This window comes from Schistocerca nitens, chromosome 2 (genome assembly GCF_023898315.1).
Source record: "Schistocerca nitens isolate TAMUIC-IGC-003100 chromosome 2, iqSchNite1.1, whole genome shotgun sequence".
NCBI classification, from domain to species: Eukaryota; Metazoa; Arthropoda; class Insecta; order Orthoptera; family Acrididae; genus Schistocerca; species Schistocerca nitens.
Window position 1 is genome coordinate 3,861,449 of NC_064615.1, and position 25,247 is coordinate 3,886,695.

At 41.7% G+C, this 25,247-nt stretch overlaps 1 protein-coding gene across 3 annotated transcripts in view; it reads left to right on the forward strand.

Moving 5' to 3' along the window:
* Positions 1–1,341, forward strand: part of LOC126235665 (ATP-binding cassette sub-family C member 4-like) — a 359,166-nt gene extending 357,825 nt beyond the window's left edge. Inside the window, exon 25 of one of the 3 annotated variants that reach the window (XM_049944386.1) lies at positions 768–1,340. In XM_049944386.1, coding sequence (XP_049800343.1) covers positions 768–803 — 36 coding nt within the window. In that variant the 3' untranslated portion in view covers positions 804–1,340. Of the gene's footprint in view, positions 1–767 lie in introns of all 3 variants that reach the window. The other 2 variants (XM_049944385.1, XM_049944387.1) reach the window with 2 other exon arrangements.
* Positions 1,342–25,247: the final 23,906 nt, after the last annotated feature.

Below are 25,247 nucleotides of genomic sequence, written 5' to 3' on the forward strand. Positions count from 1 at the left end.
CACTAAGACTAATAAATTTTAACAGAAGTGTAATCATTTTCTGTTGTAATAATAGTAAATCCTATCTTAATGTTTTTTTTTTTTTTTTTTTTTTTTGCTACAGTAAATAATGCTGATGCAAATCAGTTCTAATAACAATAACTATTTATCTTCCTTGTGTGTAAATACACTACTGAATAAACAAAAAAATTAAGCTCCCTAAAGGGAGCACTTCATTTTTATATGTAAAAACTTTTATTTCTGATCTTCTCAAGAAAAATATAATTACTCCCAGTACTCTCTGTACAAGACTTTATAACTATTCTTTGCAAGTGAGTCTTATGTAGGCATAATTACAATTCAGTAAGCACACTAACTATTCAGCTTTGTTCTTTTTCTATATTTTCTCCCTCCCCCCCCCCCCCCTCTCCACCCCCCCCCCCCACCCTCACACAGGGTACAGCTGTATTTGTATGTATATGTATACACTAGAGGTAGACGAAGGACAGTTTAAGAACACTTTGGGCTAACCACCTTTCATTTGCAGGTAAGTGATTTGTTTATCTTCATGTGTGTGTATTGTTTGCTACTGGGAATTTCAGTTCTTACTAAGCTGAATTTTTCTTATTATATCAAATCATTTGGTTAACACAACTGTAGTAACTCATGTGCACATAATTTATACACCAGTAGAACCATCCAACTGTATGTTTTTTCTAGCAAATAAAATTCATTGGTAAAATACTGTACATGAAACATACTTATGAAAATTTTCCTTTTTATTGCAGGCATATGATAACATTCACTCAAGCTCGGGAGCTTGAGAGGGAAAAAATCTATTGCTGGTATCCAGCTTATTATTTATTAAATAAATCTGTAATTAAGATGTGTTGGGAGTTCCCATATTAGTCACACATATCTGAAAGACTTGTGTGATCTGGTTACCATTTCTGGACTTTTTGATGGCTGGAATACAGACACTTCTTCACAGCAGTGGAAACACTAAAAACTGAAATGTGAGCTGAATGAAATATTAATGGAAAATTGATTTTACAGATACTGAATGGAGGAAAGCTTTAACGAATGCTTTTGTTATTTCACATGTTCAGTGATACTATGCCAAAGATACATAGTGCTCTTGTATTTTCAAAAACTATTTTTATCAAGTAACAAAGCTGTATAACAATATGTGTATAAATGTAAAAAAATCACATCATTAATTAAATATGAATGTTTATTGATGGAAACTAAGCATACATGAGGAAGATTCATTGTAGATATTTAATTACAGATTACACTGTCATGATTTGTATTACTTACTGACAAAGAAAATATGACAACTCCTCTTTAAATGTGAGCTTAAGTAATAAAATCTCATGTTTATGTGGTATTGTTTAGTGTATAAAGCCAATAAGCAGAATCAGAAGTGTTTATTATTTCTGAACCTCTACAAACCAAAAAAAAATTAAAAACATTTTCTTCTGAAGATACTGTAGTTACAGTAAATATACAGAAACAGAGTTTAGTTATGTAATATGCAGTTATTGCATCTCACTATCATAATTTTTCCAGTGTCAGTAGGATAAGGCTCCATACATTTCCTTTACCCAGTACACTATGGTTTTGAAAACGTTTTTATATGAGTGTGTGAAAAGCACTTAACAACTGATCAATCAACTGGCACATCAAGAATATTGACAATGTTGATTAGTTTTTGGAAACTATCTTTTGGAGCCGACTAATCCAGAACTCAAACAGGCACACACAAATACACATGTCTCGGTGCTGCAGTTCCTAGTAGGAATTCCTGGAGAGTGATGCTGTGATGAGGAAGGAAGTGAACAATTGGTTTAATGAACAGGTGCAGTCTACTATGGCACAGAAATTCTAAAGCTCACCAATAGATTTGATTAATGCTTGCGTAAAGTAAGGTTCAGGTTTGTAAATGATGTGTTCTTAGGTTTGTAAATTATGTGTTTTTTTCCCAGTAAAATATATTTATTGAACTTGTCCAAGCCAAATAGTTGTTACTTACCAAGTTCCCCAGCTAGCTGCATGCATGAAAGACCAGTTAGCCTACTCACTAATTTCTGACTAATTGGTTTTTACTCAATAGAACAAACTAAACTGTCATATAATATCATGTAAAGTTTTGCTGCCCCAAACTGTTGCACAGCACTTTACTCACAGAAAAATTACATCTAAATTCCCTGTACCATTAACTGTACACAATTCTTTGTAAAGTTTTGTAATGAAGTTAACAGATAAGCACCAGAACTAAATAATGAGGTGATAGCCGACAACATCTACAGCAACGACAGATATCTAAATTATTGTTCCAACTAGGAACACGAGGATGGCTGTACAAGAGGTACAACGTATTGTGTCATGGAGCGACATCAACAAGAATATAACGACAGTAATTTACACACCTCAAACACATTTGCCAACTGAGGGCCCAGAGTCCCTTGCGTGCCATTATAAAGGTGCTATCCACATCACGTGTCACTGGTAAACTTCAACACACGCACAGTGAAGCTGGTGATAATAGTCGACGACCGGGCTGCCCTCGGCGGCCGTCTCGGGTAGTCGTGGGCGTGACATTTTATGTCGGAACGCATTACTGTTGACACAGTGACTCGACTTACATCTGCTGTGGGTGGTAGATCTAGTAACTGGTGGACTACTACTGTCCTTCCTAGCAGGGGGAAGACAGGGTATCACTGTACACAGTGCTGTGACTCGAGAAACGGCCACGGTGTCCACGGTTGTGCTGAGAGTGGCACCCAAAGGCGTAAGAAGTCCCCGGCTGGGACGAGGGCGCCCTGGCCACCTGTGGACCTCCCAGGATTAATGGCGGTCAGGACCGGCAACAGGAGGCGGGAGCCGTCTGGATGTCAGAGTCCACAACGGAGGGTGCCAGCGTAGGCTCCAGCTCTAGGCTGATACACATCTACAGAGTGGCACATTAAGTGTTTATCTTTTCTTGTGTTTTCCTTGTAGTATATTTATTAAATTTAGTGTCTTCATTCTATTTAAAAGGGTTTAATCTTGCATTTTAGTAAGTGTAAGTTAATTCAGTCTGTAGTGCAGTAGCTGGTCATTTCTTTTGTTTTGAAGGCAAGAGTCTATTCGTTTAATAAGGCACTCTGTCAGGTTGCAGCTCTCAGCTGATGTACATCTACAGAGCAGCAAGTTAAGTGTTGTATCTTTTTAGTGTTTTCCTTGTAGAATATTTATTAAATTTCATCCATGTTTTTCTATTTAAGAGACTCAGTCTCGTTTTTTATAAGTGTGCATTCATTGGGTGTGTAGTGCAATAGTTGCTCACTTAACAGCGAGCCACATAGTTCATTAATGCATCAGTGCCCACTGGTGACACGTGAGGAGGGTAGCACGTTTCATATCTAGATCTCTGCCCGCTTTTATAGTTTACTTCTCCAGTTAGCTTGCTACGATGTTTAGGACGTGTGCACGATATGTGTGGGTGCAGGAGGCTGCAGTTCGCGAACAGCTGAATGCGCTTTTAGCTACGACGAGTCACCTACAGGTTGCTTTCTCCGGGTGTAGCGGTGGCGAAGAATCTGGCTCGTCACGTGCGATACCTCAGATGCCCACGGGCTCTGCTTGTGAGGCATCTCCTAGTGTACCGATGCTGTGGATCTGCCTCCGCAGCAGGGTGACTGGCGGGTGGTAACGTGTTTGAGTCGCTCGAGGCAGGGGGCCACTGTGGTGACTGACCACCTGGCCTCACCCATTCATCCTGCGAGTGGACAGGTGGCCGCTTCTTCAGCAGTGTCCCAGCACGCACACGGGGGAAGGTGTTTCCCAGGTATCGGGAGCTCCAACATCAGGTGCATTGTGGAGCCCCTTAAGCAGACATCTTTCAGGGCTAGAAAGAAATCCACAAGGGGTGGGGATGGAGGCGAGGTCTCATCCGAGATGCAGAGACAACCTAGCATGCGGCTATTATTGAGTGTGCAGGGTGTGGTCGTCTGCAAATTGTGGCTCACGTTGGCACCAGTGACGCCTGTTGCATGACTTCTGAGGCCATCCTCAGTTCATACGGGTGGCTGGCGTAGGTGGTGAAGACTGCTGGCCTCGCGTGTGGGGTGCAAGCAGAGCTCGCAATTTGTAGCCTAGCTCCCAGAGTCGATTCTTAGGTTCGGAACCAAGTGGAGGGTCGCAACTAAAGTCTTCATTGGCTCTTTGGCGGTCTAGGCTGCAGTAGATCTGCGTTATCGTCTAGGGATTTGTAGGACTCTCCTTGATAGGTCAGTGGTGCACTACGTGAAGGAAGCAGCTACTCAGGTAGAAGAGTACTTGTGGAGTGCACATTAGAGTTTTTTAGGCTGGACTAGTGGTCCTCAACTGGGGGTAATTATTCTGAGGGATAAAATGAAATTTTCTGGGGAGTAAAAACAAGAAGGGTTAGATTACGATTGAGTCACGTAACTAAATTACTTCAAATAATCAATTTCACTACCTCATTAGACTAATAAGTAAGATAGGCAGCTAATTATTAAAGTTTCAAGAATGAGCATTAACGCATAACCGTACATGACGGAGGCCACAGCGAGTGTATTAACGACAGACATTACCGGAACTTCGCCCGCAGTAGGTGATGAAAACTGGCTGCAGCTGGCTACATGCCTGTATTTTTGCGCAGCTACTACTGTTACTACTATCTACTTCACCGACGTACCGGCTCGCTAATTGTTCTTGTTTCGTTAGATGTTAGCTCTCCAACAAAGTCGACGGACACGAAGTGAGTGCCTCCGATTTCACTACCATCTCAACGTATTTCGGACTGAGACGCTAAAAGAAACAGCTGAGTGAAGTTTTTCCTAATCAAGCTCTTAACTCTACGGTAAGAAATTCCTAATTGACAGCACTGCCTTTCGTTTACTACTGGACACAAATCGCTGAGTCGATAAGATATAGGTAGGTGTGTAAATTTCTTTTTTATCTATATTCTGTTGCCACTGAACAGTAATCCTAAAAAGATCACTATAAATGACGTACACAGCTACAATCTAAAAATTACTTCACAGTAAGGGCAGAAATGGATTCAGCGTGTGCCTCAAACTGACTTTTTCAGTGCAAAATAAACTTTGGGGACACAGGTGTATGATTTCAGACGTCGACATAATCGTCATTCCGAGCTTGTGAGTCGTGGCAGTATGAGGCGAGAAAAATACTTATACAATTCTATGAGACGTATTTTGTTACAGTATTCCCATTAACATAAAAAGAGAAAGTACTCACTATCATCATAGTATGTTGAATGGCTTCGTTTGTGATAAAGGCTACAATACATTTAACATCCGGTCATGCTTACATACCGCTGTCTGCTCTCCCCATTTTATAACAAAGCTTGTGCTCGCCAAGCTGCCCTTTGAAAACATCCGATACAGGAGTGTATAAAAAAAGGTGGCAGCACTGCTTCTGTTAATCGCTGTACGCAACGATTCACTGTTCAAACTCACTGTCAATTCTTCGTGGCAGACGTTTCGCTCTGCCAAGGAAAGGATCGTGTACTCATATAGATTTGATTCAGGGAAAGCATATATCTCAAAGTCGAGTCATCTGCTGCGCCGCTAAAAAAATTGGTACAATTTGGTGTTGCTTAAAGCAGTTTTTGGTAACTGTGTTTTGGAGTTCAGGGTAAAAAATGTGTATTGATAAATAATAAGACGCCTATTTCAAGTTAAATGATATTTATTGGATTAGTTAGTAAGCTTTATGCCACTCTTATTCTATAACCCCCATTGATCCCCCACCCCCACCCCACCTCCCCCCTGCCACCGCCACTGTATATGAACCACGAATAATGGACAGTTGCACAACTGCAATATCAAGCAAACTTTTCGGTAAAGGGAGATGCGTTTATGAATTTATGTACCTATTCAAGGAATCCAAAATGTTTCAACTATAGTCATCGAAGTATGCATATTGTATTTCGCATACGACATCACAGGCGATCCTCTGCCACTCACCATTTACTTTTGCTTTCACGTGGTATTTATTGTCCTTAGGATCCCACTGGTCATGCTTTTCTCTATTACAAACTATAAGTTGTTCAGTTTCTTAGGGGTAACACTCCATACACACTACCGCAACGCGAATATAAACACTCACTGGCCAACGCACCTGCGAACATTAAGACATTTATGCAATATGTGGTATGCTGTAACTTGTCAGGCTATACATTGCATGGCGGCAGAGTGCAATATTCACTCGTCTCTTGTCTCTGACTCACATCCGCGCAGGCAATTTTCCGCAATGCTAAGTCTGAGAATCCCATTTTGGGTGGAATTCTAAATGCCTGAGAAATACTGTCCTGCAAGCACCGGATTCAAGATGTAATGCCACAAACTCATATGAGTTGCCATCCAGAAGCAGACATGCGACAGTGAGTCGCAGTTTTGCATCTCAGAGTGTATTGTATTGTATGGAACTGGAGACCTAGAAACGACGGAGAGGCTTCGTCTCCGCCGTAGCCCTCAGTGGTTCACAACCCCACAACAGGCCAGAGCAGTCCACTCACCCCACCGCCACCCTACACTGAACCCAGGGTTATTGTGCGGTTCGGCCGCCAGTGGACGCCTCCGGGAACGTCTCACACCAGTCGAGTGTAACCCCAATGTTTGTGTGGCAGAGTAAGTGTGGTGTACGCGTACGTGGAGAAAGTGTTTGCGCAGCAATCGTCGACATAGTGTAACTGAGGCGGAATAAGGGGAACCAGCCCGCATTCGCCGAGGCAGATGGAAAACCGCCTTAAAAACCATCCACACACAGACTGGCCGGCACACCGGACGTCGACATCAATCCACCGGGCGGACTCGTGCCGGGGACCGGCACGCCTTCCCGCCCAGAAAACAGTACGTTAGATCGTACGGCTAACCGGGCGCGCTCTCAGAGCTTACTAGGCCTCGGACTACTGCAGCGTACACTTTTATTCTCTCCATCTATCTCAGACGATGCTGCTACTCTGGTCATATCGTCTCTTTCCTTTACCAGTTAATCTAGATAGCTCAATGGTAAATTATAACCATAAAAGTCTCGCGTTCGATCCCTGGTCACTCCTAGGATTTTTATCTCTCACTTATTACTTCTTTCCCCTCTGACTGTGTCCGTTGACGCGAAAAATGCCGAGTTACAATGCTTCGGACTCCATGTTAGATACTAGTTCTGCCTGTAAGAGGCTGGATAAGTCAGTTCAAAAGTCGGAGGGAAGCAAGGACATGCCACCTTCAGCAGGACACTCGTAGTAACACACTGTAGTGTTGAAAACAGTCTTCAGATTGATAAAACATTACTTTACTTACATGGAACAATGTTAACATTCGTGTTAAACTTACAATTAACAAAGTACAGCAAAAGTAATGCTGACACCCATGTTAAAATTACGATGAACGAAGTATACTAACACTATTTTGATGATTCTGGATTTACGTCCAGGAGTAGCTGAATAAATGGCAGGAGCAGTACGTAAATATGTATACACTTCAGGCATCTAAAGGTACTTCATAATTAATCCAGGCGAAAAGTTTATGGCACAATACAAATTAAGTTGATTCAGTTGCAAATAGACGTAAACTGGAACTCATCAATATCAGCTGAGTTATGTTTTTTACACGTTCCGATGGCTGTCTGACGTGCAAGGTGCTCCATAGATTACTTGAGCTCCCATCACATTCTGGAAAGGGGAAGGACGGAGAAGGAGCAAGACTTACATACCAAAATAACAGAAAATATATTTATTTCCAAATGGCGTGTCTTGCGGATTTCTTTGCTGAAATCAATACGCTTAACGGATTGCGAGGAAATATGGTGAATATTTTGACGGCACAAGATATTTTTTTTTTATTTTTTTATTTATTTCTTACACCATGGATCCAACTGTGACAATTTCACATGGATGTAGTGTGTGTTGCCACTTTTCTTCGGAGATTTGATCTCTACCAAAGCAGGGCTGAAGTTCGGGACATTTCGGTATTCGCAGAATTGACAGTAATGCTCGATGCCAACAGTGAAAAATCCTCATTCACAAATGAAATAAGTCGGAAACTATTTTCCTGAACTGGAGAATCGACAGGTAAATGCTTGGATTTTAAGACTGTTTTCAGTGAACGAAGGAACATTTTCAGATAGTAAAACCACAGTCTAACATAACAGTCGCGACACTGACTGCTATAAAAAGTTGTTACCGTTTGACAGCCGGAGCTACACTAGCGCTCCAAGCGGCGAGAAAAGGGAATGTCAGATGCTTGGTCAGATGCGTCGTAAGCGTAAAGCCGTCGGCACACGGACCGTGCATCCGAACGTTGAGCGTTGAGCGTGCCGAGTTCCTGACGTCACAGCATGGAATAGCACGCTCGGGAGTCTTTCCGAACGTGCAGAGCAATATCTGGCATGTCAGATATTCTCAGCGTGCGTCTGAGCGTTGACCAATGACATGGCACAACGCCACCTACGTCACACGCACGCCGTCTCCCTTCAGTACAGAGTTGTGACGCGCCATATTGTCATTCATTTCAAGCCTATACGTATATATTCCGTTCCGAGCACTAGCAAATTGAGAATCACTGCAAAACTCATTGTTAACTGTGTGATTCGTTCCAATAAAATAATGAGAAACATCATATTCGCGGCAAAATAATTATTGTAACTTGCGTATAATGAGAGTAGGCTATTTGAAGGCAGCGACACACTGAAGATCCACCCGAAACGCATTGTTCTTGGTACAATGTGTTATAATTAAATTTCAGTTAGTAAAATATCTACGATTAAAGTTTTTGGCAACAGATAGGGTACTATCATTAGATGCAACTTATGTGATGTTAGTATAGCGTAATGGATAGCATCATTGAATGGTAATCAGGTTTTTTTGTTGGGGCGGTGGTTCGCGTCCTGACACGACGAATTTTTTTTTCCTAACATTCGCGTTTTTATTAGGTTCTGATACTTTATTATTAGTTTAATATAAGTATAGACTGTAATGTTTGATTTTATGTAATTACAAGTTCACCTTTTTTTGAGGGGTGACTTTGTTCGATTGGCTTAATTTACAGGACAGCTTGCGCTACTTGTATAAAGATATTTTGCTCCTTTTTCTTTTACGCTTCGTAATTCACATGTTGCAAAGATTCTGCTACTGGGTAGGAACAGTGATCAAGTAAGACTGACCTTGGGGTTTTACTAAAATGTGGGAATGATGAAATATTGTTTACCTTATGCGGAGAAGTATTCCAATTTTGTAACGCACAGCTTCTAATGGAACTTTTATAAGCCTGTGTCCTTATTGATTGGACATGGTACTTTCCTTTTCGTGGACGATGGAAGAAATGTGCATTTTAATAGAGCTAACGTGGGAATTTTACGCGCCCGTTGAGTAAACAGTGTGATTAACGAACTAGAAACATCCCTCAACTGTCGCTTGAGTGCGTTGCGATCGCGTATACCACGTTGGGGTCCACGTACCGTATGCACAAGTCGCATCGTTCCTGAGCGTTGAGCAGCACGTTGAACTGGGCACGCTCAACGTTAACGTTCGGCAGCACGGTCCGTGTGCCGACGGCTTAATGTTTGTATCGCATCCCATTCCTACGTGATACACGAAATATTTGAGTTTTTTTTCTTTTTTCGCCTCTAAGATTTTGAGTAGTGTCAGAAGACATAGATGTTTGTAAAAGTGATTCAAATCTAAGCGCAAGCAGGTACAAAAATCACGAATCCAACACATTCGTCAAGAAAAATTTGTGACGTTGGACAGAAGTGCAGAATAGCACGTTGATATCAAAGAAACACAAACACACATATATGTACCTCTACATGCAAAAGGGATCGATGCCTCATTTGTCATTTCTTAGGTCTACTGTGTTTTAGTCATTGTCGCCTATTGCCACAAGTGCGACCATCATTTTCCTATTATTCTAAGTGGGACAAGCAACTGCCAGATATTGAGAGAAATATGCTGTGCGTGTGAACCTCAAGTCTTCGAAGCCAGTAACAATGTCAGAAGTGGTGGCATATGTTAAATGTGCCGTCAGAGACTTTGTTATCCAATGAGATATTCTCTAGTTTATTAGTACCGGAAAATGCTGAACCTTCTGTTTTAAAATGTGGAATATGTTGTCACTTATCCCACATTTTATTCGTATGCCTTCCACATACCTCTGAAATGTATGCACTGATGGAAACATAAAACATTTTGACAAAACCTGTAAGCCTGATTGCTGTAATATAATAAAGCAAAAACCTTATTTTCGTCTTTCCAACTTGCAGCACGTTTCTCCTTCATTGGCATGCTAATCTGGCTTAACGACAAGTCAAGGGCATATATTTTTTTAAATATCGGGATCCTATAGTCTTCAAAATTTGTTTGCCGTTCTTCACTTGATCCTTCTGATACAGTTTCTGTTGCTGTCTGTACTTAAAATGATAGGCACTTTCCTTGTCCCACAATAGTTTTGCACGAAATCTAGCGATCTGCATATTCTGACAATTCACACGCTTTTGCAAGACACGTATAACTGCACGTATTCTAACCACTTCATTGTCAAAGCAGGTCTCTGTTGACGATTTAGATAAACCGGGCTCTGATATATGAAGAGTTGAACTGGCTACTTCTGTGCCACAGGAGTGTTTTACAGTTTTAGACGGATTGCCGAATCTTTGTGGCAGTTTCCTCTTCATCGCGATTTGAGGTAGCATATTAGGGATGTCAAACAGTGCAGGTACTGCACTCTACACGAATTTATTACTGTCTGCACCCATGAACTGGTTTTGTTCGAAGTGTAGCGGACAAAACTTAACATTGTTATAAAGGTAAACAGGGTATCTTTTCATAAGATATTCTCGTCTGCTATTCACTAGCCACCTTCTGCTCCTAAACCGGAACATTAATCATTAATACACACGTAGTCTGCAAGCGAATCCTGACAATACCCTTCAGTGATCTGACGGTATCTACCTCTTACGGCCCTTAGAAAACCTAAAAAATTGTTGCTGCCATTTATTGCTCTACAGACGCTCCTGTTTGTAAAAACAATCTGTACAAACCAAAATAAAGTAACTACTATTGGCTTTTGCTTTCACGATCGCGCCGAACTCGACACATTTACTTACTGGCCGCTTATAGGTCGCTGCTGGTGCAATAGGCAACAAAATCGAGGCGAAGTGTCGCGACTGTTTTTATGCTAGACTGTGGTAAAACTGAAGCCAGAGCAGAATTTGTTGGGCTGCATGAAGAAAACACACTGAAAATAGATTTATCCAGAACAGAACTGGTAACATTTTGGACAAAGCTGGGTGTCAAGTATTCATTATTATCAGAAAAAGCATTAACAATATTGATTCCATTCGCCACAACTTACAGGTGTGAAACTGGGTTTGGGACTGTGGTGACAATGAAAGCAAAAGCAACGAACCGGCTGAACTTGGAACATGATTTACGATGTGCACTTGCCGAGACTTTACCGAATATAAAAAAAACATTGTTAGAAGTAAGAAATACCAACTGTCTCATTGACTTTCATTATTTCTTGGTTTAATACAACTCTTACAAAAACATGTGTTTTATTTGTTGAACGAAAAATGATGTGTATTTTCTGTAATTATAAAAATTTGAACGATCAAACCTTTTTTTCCGATAATTATGATTTAAGGATGGGTGCGCTGTTTTGCAAGCATCCAGTTATTTTGTTTTACTACCCAGACATGCTTACACAATTGCGGCATCCACAGTGGGGTTTTTCTTTTATTTTTTCTTGTAATTTACATTGTGTGAGTCCTGTGGCTGCCAATGGAAATCGTCTACAGCTCTAGGTTAGTAAACCGTACCATCCTTGCTGAATTTTGATTGTCCTCAGCTATAGCTGGATTGTATTTTGTACCAAACATCTTTTTGTTGTTTTTGTGTACTTGGAATGACGTTTTTTCATGCTCGTTTGTGAATAACTGCGTCTTGTTATTTTTTTTTTTCCACTCTCAGCTTTAGTTAGATACTAAAATCTGTTAAGGGTATTGGTTTCTATATGATCTCGCTTAGGAGTAAATGTCTAAAAAATGTTGGGAACCACTGGGCTAGACGGTAGTTTGAGTTGCTCTGATGAACACTCGCCAGACAGTATGCAGCAAGAGAAGTCAGACGGCGTTCAGAGCATAGGCACTTCATCTGTCGAAATTTTATCAGTAAACTGTCGAAGTATTCGTAATAAAGTTCCCGAGTTTACTGCCCTCCAGGAAAGTTCTCGCTCTCAAATTACTCTCGGGACTGAGAGCTGGCTGAAACTCGAAGTGGAAAGCTCTGAGATATTTAGTGAACTGTAGAATATATATCAGAAAGACAGATTAGAGTGTTCATTGCAGTTGACAAAACTATTGTATCTATTGAGTTGAGTGTAATATTGAAGTTATCTGGTCATGTATAACAGGTGTAGGTGAAACCAAGTTAATTGTTGGATGCTTCTACCGGCCAGCCGATTCTGCTGTGACAGTCCTAGAGTCATTCAATGAAAGTGTAGCTTCAATAGTAGCGCATAAGCACCCAGATCATGAATACCAGTTGGAGACGGCTTCAACCTACCGAGTATAGACTGGGATGTCTATTGATTCATTGCGGGTGGTACAGACAGTCATGCGAAAAATTTTTAACCCGTTTCCTGAGAACTGTCTTGAGCAGCTAGCTCGGCAGCCCACACACAGTGGAATTATGTTAGATCTTGTGGCAACAAATGTTATCGACAATGCCTGTATAGAAATGCGGATTAGCAATCATGATGTCATTACAGCAACTATGGCTATGAAAGTTGATAAATCAGTCTAGAAGGCTAGGAGAGTGTTTCTGTTGGAAGAGAGAAACAGTTGATAGCGTCTCCCTTGAACAGTGAACTGACATCACTTAGTTGTAGTAAGAGGGACAGATAGAATACTCCCCTTTTTAAAGTAGTTATAAACGCAAATGTGAAATTAATCGATGGATAAGTATGCTAAATCAGCCGGTGGGGGCAACAGCACTTTGATGTCAGAGACCAAAGAGCAGCAGTTCCGAAGTGGTATATCTGTGGGAGGAGTTCAAAGACAGTCCAATTTCAACCTCGGTATTGTATAGGCGTCTTGTATGTGTTATCTCGTAATAAAGTGTAATCTACTCACGACCATGTGAACTGATCGGTTGGTACATGCTCCCACATCCATAGCGGACATCTGCCACGTTGGTAACCCACGATTAACACGACAACCGTGCGGTCGGCAGTTCGCTTGCTTTGTCGTACTGTGCACTAAATATAACAACGCAGCCGTCTTTGCTATGCCGTACACATCAGCAGCTTCGTGTGAGGACGCTGTACGGATCCCGCCTCAATATTTGTGCTGCCACTGCAGTGAGTGCTTTTATCGACAAGCAATGATTAAACCAGAACCTCGGTCGCATGTGCAAACGAAGCAGCCTCAAGCTATCACGACTGCCACTCCAGAATAACGGCTGCCATTGTCAGACTTACTATTAGACTTTCCACAGGATCCAGCGTCGCGCATGTTACAGCCAGGACTTGATGCTCGTTCTTCAGACATTCCGCCTGATTCCGAGCCGATCGTGTCAATAGTGACGCGATTTTCAGCTGCAAACACAGGTGCAGTGTCACTGTACAACACCAGTGGTCTCGTCTGCCAGACGCCATTACATTTTCTACATGCGCGTTATGAGTGCTTTGGGACTTGTCCACACTCGTTCAATCTTGAAAGTTTCACGGTTTTTCACAGACAGGCAGAAAGCATGTGCCCCCTGTGAAAACTTTCTCATCAGCCTAAAATGGCTCAATTCTACAAAGAGCAACTAGCCCTGCGTAGGCAGAATGCAAGTTCCCATCACTGGGAATAATGGACGACGGTTCTAAATTCGTCACATTGATCTGCCATCTCGCCGAACATGCTGGCATCATTAGCGACGCGGTCCTCGCACCATCCGAGCACAGTAAATATGCCACAGCGAAACTGGCCTTACTACAATATCCCAGAACAGTACTTACGACAGGCCATATACAATGAACAGTTGCAAGAAAAAACTCCGTCGTAATTGTGGTGCTGACTGCGAACTCTGTTAGACACAGACCTCATGCCAGACGATATGATTTGGACTCTCTGGATAGTGACACTTCCCCAGCAACACACCCTGATTCTGCACGGAGCTGAGCTGATAGACAGAAAACATGCCCTTGCAACAGATTTGTATGGTCCTACAACAATGGCACCGTATAAACTTCAGTACATTGTACCATCACAGGACATCAGAACACTACAGCCTACGACACGCTCCAAGCTGCCCCAAACAGAGCCAAGGACAGCCGACAGTGATGCCACCACTGCGGCCCTGGATATATCCGAGTCAGCTGCACACAGCACCTCTGCAGCAGTTCACAGCACTGCGACACTCAACCATACTGCCACTACCCCACAGCTGAGCTGCACCACACACTATTTGGTGACATGTGCACAACTGTTGGCTTCTGTACTCACAGGCAAACATCAGGTGGGGACCAAAGTAGAAACATTGGGCCACACATGGATGAAAAGCCACCTTCACAGTTATCAGACAGGATACGTAACGATGGATAAACTATCACACGGCCAACTGTATTTACTAGATCACAACTTGGATACTACATCCTCATGGGCACGGGTTACAATGTTAGTACAGTTCCCACACACGTGTTCACAAAGTCTAACAAATCATCAGGGAACAGCTCCAGGCTGCCAGCGACTCATCTACATCTACATCTACATACATACTCCGGAATCCACCATACGGTGCGTGGAGGAGGGTACCTCGTACCACAACTAGCATCTTCTCTCCCTGTTCCACTCCCAAACAGAACGAGGGAAAAATGACTGCCTATATGCCTCTGTACGAGCCTTAATCTCTCTTATCTTATCTTTGTGGTCTTTCCGCGAATGTAAGTTGGCGGCACTAAAATTGTACTGCAGTCAGCCTCAAATGCTGGTTCTCTAAATTTCCTCAGTAGCGTTTCACGAAAAGAACGCCTCCTTTCCTCTAGAGACTCCCACCCGAGTTCCTGAAACATTTCCGTAACACTCGCGTGATGATCAAACCTACCAGTAACAAATCTAGCAGCCCGCCTCTTAATTGCTTCTGTGTCCTCCCTCAATCCGACCTCAAAGGGATCCCAAACGCTCGAGCAGTGCTCAAGAATATGTCGTATTAGTGTTTTATAAGCGGTCCCCTTTACAGATGAACCACATCTTCCCAAAATTCTACCAATGAACCGAAGACGACTATCCGCCTTCCTCACAACTGCAATTACGTGCTTGTCCCACTTCGTATCGCTCTGCAATGCTACACCCAAATATTTAATCGACGTGACTGTGTCAAGCGCTACACTGCTAATGGAGTATTCAAACATTACGGCATTCTTTTTCCTATTCATCTGCACTAATTTACATTTATCTATATTTAGAGTTAGCTGCAAATAGCCGCACATTGCTATCTACCCAATCCAAAAGGTCATTTATGAAGATAGAAAACAACAGCGGACCTATCACACTTCCCAGGAGCACTCCGATGAACACTCACCATCGAGGACTACGTACTGGGTTCTATTACTTAAGAAGTCTTCGAGCCACTAACATACTTGTGAACCAATCCCATATGCTCGTACCTTAATTAGGAGTCTGCACTGGGGCACCGAGTCAAACGCTTTCCGGAAGTCAAGGAATATGGCATCCGTCTGATACCCTTCATCCATGGTGCGCAAGATATCGTGTCAAAAAAGGGCGAGTTGCGTTTCGCAGGAGCGCTGCTTTCTAAAGCCGTGCTGATGCATGGACAGCAACTTCTCTGTCTCAAGGAAATTCATTATATTCGAACTGAGAATATGTTCGAGAATCCTGCAACAAACTGATGTTAAGGATATTGGTCTGTAATTTTGAGGATCCGTCCTTCTTCCCTTCTTATATACGAGCGTCACCTGTGCTTTTTCCAGTCGCTCGGGACTTTACGTTGGGCAAGAGATTCGCGATAAATGATCTTAACACATGGACTGATATGTCATGTGTTTCAAGTCAGCGAAAATCTTCACTGCCCATGGCCCTTCCTCATTAATGACATAGGTGAAGTGTTAGGCATGGACTTTCTTCAACATTTCTGCCTCTCACTTGAACTTGAACATGCAACTTTCGTGCACCACGTGGCCCATTACATCGTGGGCTTTTTGACCCGGTATCGCTTCTGCCACTGCAGTCCCTCTCAGGATCCTCGGGTCCAACTACCAACATTAACAACAAACACTCAGCTATCATCCAAGAAAGTGCAACAGTCACCGACATAATTGTGACGACACAACAACAGTATCTGGATACTCATCTATAAGCAGAAATTCTCTGCAGAGAAAACCCGCACCCTCGCCTTCACAAGGTTTCGTGACATCTCGCGCTCACTCTCGATCAACATAAGACGCTAGTGGCGACCGCTCCATCCCTCTAGACCGCCACCAAGCAGACACGCCGCTGATGTGCCACAACTCATCACTGGAAACACAGATCAATCTGATGCTTTTGGCCTCGCCGATTGGCTCCTGCTCTCCTGCAAACAGCCAAGATGGGGATCAATGATCTCCTTCAGTCACGAACTGTCCACCCCTCTATGACGGCTGCTGGGCGTCACCTATTAAACTCGCCCAGAAAAAGAAAATGGTTCTCTCCAACTCTGCGGCGACTACAGAGCGTTCAATTCTCGAACTACACAGGGTGAATGACTTAAAACTTGTACCGGAAGTATTGCAGAAATGAAAAGTGGTATTGATGTGAGATTTTCACAGAATGAATTGATAGTCAGGGGCTTGTATTTTAATAGTACTTGAAAGAGCATTTTTTATGCAGACATATACTTCTCTAAATGGAACAATGGCTATTGACATTAACTTCACAAGGATTTAAAGTCACTTAGTCTTGTACAAAAAGGTGTGCATTATTCAGGAACACACATTTTCAATAACTTGTCAGCATTGGTGGCCAACACCTCCTACTCCATTGATGAATTTCTCAGTAGAATCAACTGATTTGTGTGTGCGTATATATATATATATATATATATATATATATATATATATATATATATATATATAATTTCTGCACAATTTCAGTGCAGTAATGTCTTCATTGTAAATAAGTGTGTGTGTGTGTGTGTGTGTGTGTGTGTGTGTGTGTGTGTAAGTACAATCTAACTTTTGCACCATTTCAGTGCAGTAATGTGTTCATTGTAAATAATTATTATAGTAGTTGTATTACATGTTTATTACCTTATAAATAAATTTAAAAAAAACTTTTATTTTAAATTCAGTGTATTAGTGTTTGTAAAATGATTCTTTCATATAGTGTTCATTAAAAAATGATGATCATTCCAATTGGGACCTGTGGAATGGTACATTATCTTATTTGTTTGAGTTGTAAATAATTGTCATGTATTGTTGTTTTTCTAACATGTTCTAATCCTGCAGGACCTCCTCACTACGGATCAATTGAAATGAAAGTAAATCTAATCTAATCTAATCTAAAACTAAAATTGGGGTAAATTAGAATGTCAGTTGTGTTTGTTGTGGGATTCTAGGGGAAGTCGTTTATGAGATGTATTTTGAAAGTTCCCACACTGACACGTGTACAATACCTGTGGCAGCACAAACTAAAGAACAATACATGTGCAGACAATAGTTGTGTGGATTCTGACCAGTAACGAGACCACTGCGCACCACACGTTGTGTTCAGAATGACCACCGGCAGCAGCAATACGCGCTTCCAGTCTGATACGGAACGACTGCGGCACGCATGCTAGCATTTGAGCGGAGACGAACGAGCAGGCTTCAGTAATACATCGTTTCATATCATCAGGTGTAGTTGGTATCTTTTGAAGATACTGTCCTTCAGCTTTCCCCACAGAAAAAAGTCAACAGCTGTCGAAGTAGAGAGGATATAAAACGTAGACTGGCAATGGCAAGGAAAGCGTTTCTGAAGAAGAAAAATTTGTTAACATCGAGTATAGATTTAAATGTCAGGAAGTCGTTTCTGGAAGTATTTTTATGGAGTGTAGCCATGTATGGAAGTGAAACGTGGACGATAAATAGTTTAGACAAGAAGAGAATAGAAGCTTTCGAAATGTGGTGCTACAGAAGAATGCTGAAGATTAGATGGGTAGATCACATAACTAATGAGGAGGTATTGAATAGAATTGGGGAGAAGAGGAGCTTGTGGCACAACTTGACTAGAAGAAGGGACCGGTTGGTAGGACATGTTCTGAGGCATCAAGGGATCACTAATTTAGTATTGGAGGGCAGTGTGGAGGGTAATAATCATAGAGGGAGACCAAGAGATGAATATACTAAGCAGATTCAGAAGGATGTAGGCTGCAGTAGGTACTTGGAGATGAAGAAGCTTGCACAGGATAGAGTAGCATGGGGAGCTGCATCAAACCAGTCTCTGGACTGAAGACCACAACAACAACACAGGTGTCATGTCTGGCGATAGGACAATCAAGGTACAGGTCATCTGCGTCCAGTCCAACGATTTGCAAACAATGTGTGAAGGCGTGCGCTACGGGCTGGACAGCCATCATGTCGGCACCACAGGTTCCCCCTACTCTGCGGAGGAATACCTTCTAGCATCCGTGAAAAATTGTCTGTTAGGAGGCTGTGATACTTGCGCACATTCAGTGCTCCGTCTATGAAAAACGGGCCTATGAGGTAATGGTTCACTACCCTACACCAAACATTTAAACTCCACCTGACGGGAAATGTCAACAGACCAATAGTGCATGTTTTGGTAGTTTACCTGCCCATCATTGGTAAATGTGGCTTCATCACTGAACAAGATAGATGATACATCTGGAGTACATTGCCTTAATGCCCATGTACAGAAGTTGACTTGATTCTCATAATCGTTTCCATGCAGCTCGTGATGGAGAGGGATGTGATAGGGATGGAACCTATTTCGATGAAGAATGTGTAGGACACTTGCCTGACTCAAGCGTCTCCCTCATGTGATTACACGGGAGCTGATGTGCAGAAAAACTGCAACAGCAGCAAGAACATTAATCTCCCTCTCTTCTGTCGTCGCTTGTTTCCTTCTCTTAAGTTGTCTAGTTGTTACACTACCACTTTCACGTAACTCATTGAAGAGGTTAATAAATAACTGCCGAGATGGTTGACGTCTATTACGTGAAAGTACTGGTAAATCTCATCGTCCACACTCGATACATTTTCTGCACTGTCACACACTAACTGACTAGCAAGTCGCAATGCACTCAAGGGACACACAAGAACACTGTAAGCAAACACAACTCGTAATTGGCACCTACGCAGATTGAATATCACAAATAGTGCCATTGGGGAAATTTTTCAAAATATAATATCTCGTAAACGACTCGCACTAGAGGTCTGCAACAAAACCACTGGCATTATAACTTACCCTACTTTTAGTTTGTTAATGTCAGTAGGCACTGTTCCATTTCAAAAAGTGCAAGTTTGACAAAAACGTACATTTTCGAAGTGTTATTACACTCTCTTTATTGGCTAGCAATACGAGACCCTGGCAACAAATCCATTCTGCGAAAACCGCACACGAATGGGACTTTTCATTTCCGCAATATCTGCGGTGCAAGTTTTACGTAATTCGCCCTGTATGTGGTAGTTACTCCCCTCTCCGACATTCAGGATTTCACACCTCAATCTTGGGTGTCACAGTCTTCAGTGTGACAGACTACAAAATGGCATACCTGAAAATACCGATGCATCCAGAAGACATTGACAAAATAGCTGTCATTACCCTGTTTGGCCTGCTCGAATTCCTGTCCATGAAAATACATCTTGAAAACATCTTTATTTTTCCCAAAACAGGCGAGACAATGAGTGTGACCTCGAACTAGTTCTCACTGCCAACCGAGAGCGGATGTTGTCACCATAAACGAAGAAAAATCGCAATTGCTAAAATCAGAGGTAACCTTCCTCTAAACGCCAATGGCATTATAAGCCCATACTAGAAAGGATCAAATTCATCTGATAGCTGCAGCCTCCATCACGATTTGCGACGATTCCGTGGAATTCTCAGTTTTTACCGTCAGCTGTCACAGGTGGCCGAAAGTCAGGCCCCACTCAGCAATGCTCTCACCGGACGAAACATTTAAGGCGAGTAGAAACTGGTAAGGACACTGCGAATGCAAACCGCATTCAAGCAAGCGTTTACATGTACGTCCCTGTCTATATGAATGCTCTGCAGTTCACACTTAAGTGCCTGGCAGAGGGTCCTTTCAACCAGCTTCATACTATTTCTCAACCGTTCCACTCTAACAGCACGCGTGAAAAATGAACACTTAAATCTTTCTGTATGAGGTGATTTCTCCTATTTTATTATGATGATAATTTCTCCCTGCCACAATAAAATGTTTCCACATTCAGAGGAGAAAGTTGGTGATTGAAATTTCGTGAAGAGATCTCGCCACAACTAAAGCTGAAGAGATTATTAGCAGAATGCAGGTGCAGTGTAGTGGTAGCTTTCTAAGTGAACGAAAAATTTAGGAGTGGAAAACTGCATTAAAAGTGGACGTGGATATGTCTGCGACGAAGAGCATTCGGGTACGCCGTCCACTTCGAAAACGAACAGTAACATCGAGAGGATTCAGTGAGTGATTTGTGATGACTGCCGTGACACTGATGATATTGTGCGGTAGACGAACATTAGATATGTTTCAGCATTTGCAATTGCGCACGAATCCCTAAAAATCGCAATGTTTTTCTCATTGGGCACCACTACCACGTCGCTTGACAAACATAAGTAGAAGCACTGGGAAATGTCGAAATCACATTTAAGGCATTCTGAAGAGGAAGAAAAAGAATTTAATAATCGCGTGGTAACCGTTGATGGGATGTGGGCCCATCTACATGGTGTCCGGGGAGCAATAGTCAGTATTCGAGGATATGACAAGAATGATCATTCGAAGCAAAATAGTCTAGCAGACATGGGCAATTCTAAAGAGCATGCCTCAAGAATACGAGCACTTGCTCATCTTCGATACTGTGAAACAAATCTCTTCTACTGCAAGATTTTTGCTTTCCATATTTTGGGAACAGGTAGTATGGACCAAAGAAAGGAAGAATTGTCAAGTAAATATTGGCTCTAAAATACATAGGTTAAGAGCTGCAATCATGTTTAGTAAAAGCGATGTGTTTGACAGAAGGAAGATCTTAAAATACGCACTTTAGAGTACATATTTACTACCACCTCTCAAAATATGGAAAGCAAAGAATTTGTAGTAGCAGAGACCTGTTTCACAGTATCGAAGATGAACAAGTGCTCATAGCTCGTTAAGGTACGCATTTCAGAGCCCCGTGTTTACTGGACTGTTTTACTTGGAATGCTCGCTCCTGTCATATCTCTGAATACTGACCATTCCTGATGGGATCCGTGTATATTACTTACCGACTAATCCGTTTCATCGTTCATGGCGCAAGGTACCAGTTGCTTCCAGGGCCAAAAAAATGATTTACAATATTTCACATAAATATTGACCGAATTTAAATTTAAAATACTGTTGTAATGTACTCATTAAGAGGTGGAATCCTATATTAAAGTTTAACACAGCAAGGCAAGTATTACAGTTAGAAGCTGTGTGTCCGTTTTGAGGCAACATTAACGCATGGAGCGCCAGTTACCTCGATTATATTCATCCAGTATTGAGAGTGAGAGCAGTTAGCGACTTCCAACAAATTTTACACATACACTGTGTGATCAAAAGCATCTGGACACTCCCAAAAACATACGTTTTTCATATCAGGAGCATTGTGCTGCCACCTACTGCCAGGTACTCTACATCAGCGACCTCAGTAGTCATTAGACATCGTGAGAGAGCAGAATGGGGAGCTCCGCGGAACTCACGGACTTCGAACGTGGTCAGATGATTGGGTGTCACTTGTGTCATACGCCTGTACGCGAGATTTCCACACTCCTAAACATCCCTAGGTCCACTGTTTCCGATGTGACAGTGAAGTGGAAACGTGAAGGGACACGTAGAGCACAAAAGCGTACATGCCGACCTCTTCTGTTGACCGACAGACCGCCGACAGTTGAAGACGGTCGTAATGTGTAATAGACAGACATCTATCCAGGCCATTACACAGGAATTCCAAACTGCATCAGGATCCACTGCAGATCTATAACAGTTAGGCGGGAGGTGAGAAAACTTGGATTTCATGGTCGAGCGGCTGTTCATAAGCCAAACATCACGCCGGTAAATGCCGAACGTCGCATCGCTTGGTGTAAGGAGCGTAAACACTGGACGATTGAAAAGTGGAAAAAAGTTGTCTGTAGTGACGTATCGCGGTACATAAAGTGGCGATCCGATGGCAGGGTGTGGGTATGGCGAAAGCCCAGTGAACGTCGTCCGCCAGCTGGTGTTGCGGTGTGGTCGTGTTTTTCATGGAGGGGGCTTGCACCTCTTGTTGTTTTGCGTGCCACTATCACAGCACAGGCCTACATTGATGTTTTAAGCACTTTCTAGCGTCCCACTGTTGAAGAGCAATTCGGGGATGGCGATTGCATCTTTCAACACGATCGGGCACCTGTTCATAATGCACGGCCTGTGGCGGAGTGGTTACACGACAATAACATCCCTGTAATGGACTGGCCTGCATGGAGTCCTGGCCTGAATCCTATACAACAACTTTGGGATGTTTTGGAACGCCGCCTTCGTGAGTCGTCTCGCCGACCGACATCGATACCTCTCCTCAGTGAAGAATGGGCTGCCAGTCTCCAAGAAACCTTCCAGCACCTGAGTGAACGTGTGCCTGCGGGAATGGAAGCTGTCATCAAGGCAAAGGGTGGACCAACACCGTAGTGAATTCCGGCACTACCGATGGAGTGCGGCACGAACTTGTAAGTCATTTTGAATGAGGTGTCCGAACACTTTTGATCACATAGTGTAATTTCAAATCTTTAAGAAAATTTTTCTTGCTGGCACCCCCCACAAAATGGAGAAAGGAAAAAAGTGTATAGGTTATATTTTCGCTGTGCATGTAGTAACCCTCAGTATCTGGCACGACATTTAATTTATTACTACTTTACTACAAACTGTACTCGCTACATATTTTGCAGAGAGAGTTCACGTATACCACTGAATGTACACGCAAAATTGTATCACATAGTTCAGAAGATATGACGTCATAAACATTGAGATGAATCAACAACTAGCTTTTGCATTAAACGGAGCACAAATTACCCACATTTACTTAACCAGTGTCTGATAACGACAGCACTTAGCAACTTCCAGGAAATTTTGAACATAAATTCTAACCTTTTCTATACTTTTTCTCGCTTACATGCTTCATGTCAAATATTTAACATATTAACCCATTTGTAAAGTATCGAGACATTTCAAGTTCGATTTTTTTCAGAAACTTGAGTGAGACAGTTGTTAGACAAGGGCTGTTCTGACACATTCTGTGTTATTGATAACATCGTCACATTTTCCCTACATATAAAATGCCGGGGAATGAAATTTTTGACGAGAAATTCACATTTTAGGGGGGTTTTGTCCCTCCACCTGTGCAATTATGGCTGTTGTCCTGCTCACGCTGCTAAATACTGCATTATCGGGCAACAGCAGTCATATTATGTGGCAGGTGTCATTAGGGCACAGTTAATAGTCATTTCATGTAATAATGAAAAAACTAGGCACTCATCTTTTTGTGTTTCTTACGCTGGTCTCGTCGTGAAATCATGGCTCAATCGTTGAAAATCTAGGTGGTTATGATTCCAAGCTCGGATGCAAAGAGGCCTAGGTTTTATCCTGCTATATGCAAAAGTTTTGTAGATGCGCCTCACAAACCATTCTTGGAGATTACACTTTTGCTGGACAATGGTGATGTAAAAAAATAATCAGCACTCCGAAATTAAGTTACACTTCCTTTTAATTGCTTTTATTGCAATATCACGTAAACACAAAACATCACTTCACAATACAAAACATACTTGAAAACATCTCTCTCACAGTCACTGTTAAAGTTCACATTTTATAAGCGGACTACGTTATGCGTCTTTCCAACATGCCGTCCAACACTTGACTTTCTCAACTTCCGACTCTCTAACAAGTTAACAACCAACTGATAATCGCTTACGCGCCCAAAAATCAGAGTTACAAGTACTTCAAAGATCATAGTGACAAAAGAAAGAATACACATAAGAATAATATCATTGCAATATAAACATATCGATGTATCCAATGAGTTAAAATTTCATAGAGTGGCTGAGATACTAGTTACAGCGCTCCTTGCAGAAACCAACGCTAACTCGGCCGCCATGTTCTCCTTATCAAGATTAGATTAGATTAGATTAGATTAGATTAGATTAATACAAGTTCCATGGATCAAGTTAATATAACAACTTTTTTTAATTTTTTTGTTTTTAAATATTTTTTTGCTTTTTTTCTTAATTTATATCTAAAAATTCCTCTATGGAGTAGAAGGAGTTGTCATTCAGAAATTCTTTTGATTTCTTCTTAAATACTTGTTGGTTATCTGTCAGACTTTTGATACTATTTGGTAAGTGACCAAAGACTTTAGTGCCAGTATAATTCACCCCTTTCTGTGCCAAAGTTAGATTTCATCTTGAATAGTGAAGATCATCTTTTCTCCTAGTATTGTAGTTATGCACATTGCTATTACTTTTGAATTGGGTTTGGTTCTTAATAACAAATTTCATAAGAGAGTATATATACTGAGAAGCTACTGTAAATATCCCTAGATCCTTAAATAAATGTCTGCAGGATGATCTTGGGTGGACTCCAGCTATTATTCTGATTACACGCTTTTGTGCAATAAATACTTTATTCCTCAGTGATGAATTACCCCAAAATATGATGCCATATGCAAACAATGAGTGAAAATAGGTGAAGTAAGCTAATTTACAAAGATGTTTATCACAAATAAGTAGCTGAACTCAAACGTTTCAGCAGATCATCAATGTGTTTCTTCCAATTTAATCTCTCATCAATGGACACACCTAAAAATTTTGAATATTCTACCTTAGCTATATGCTTCTGATTAAGGTCTATATTTATTAATGGCGTCATACCATTTACTGTACGGAACTGTATGTACTGTGTCTTATCAAAATTCAGTGAGAGTCCGTTTACAAGGAACCACTTAGTAATTTTCTGATAGACAGTATTGACAATTTCATCAGTTAATTCTTGTTTGTCAGGTGTGATT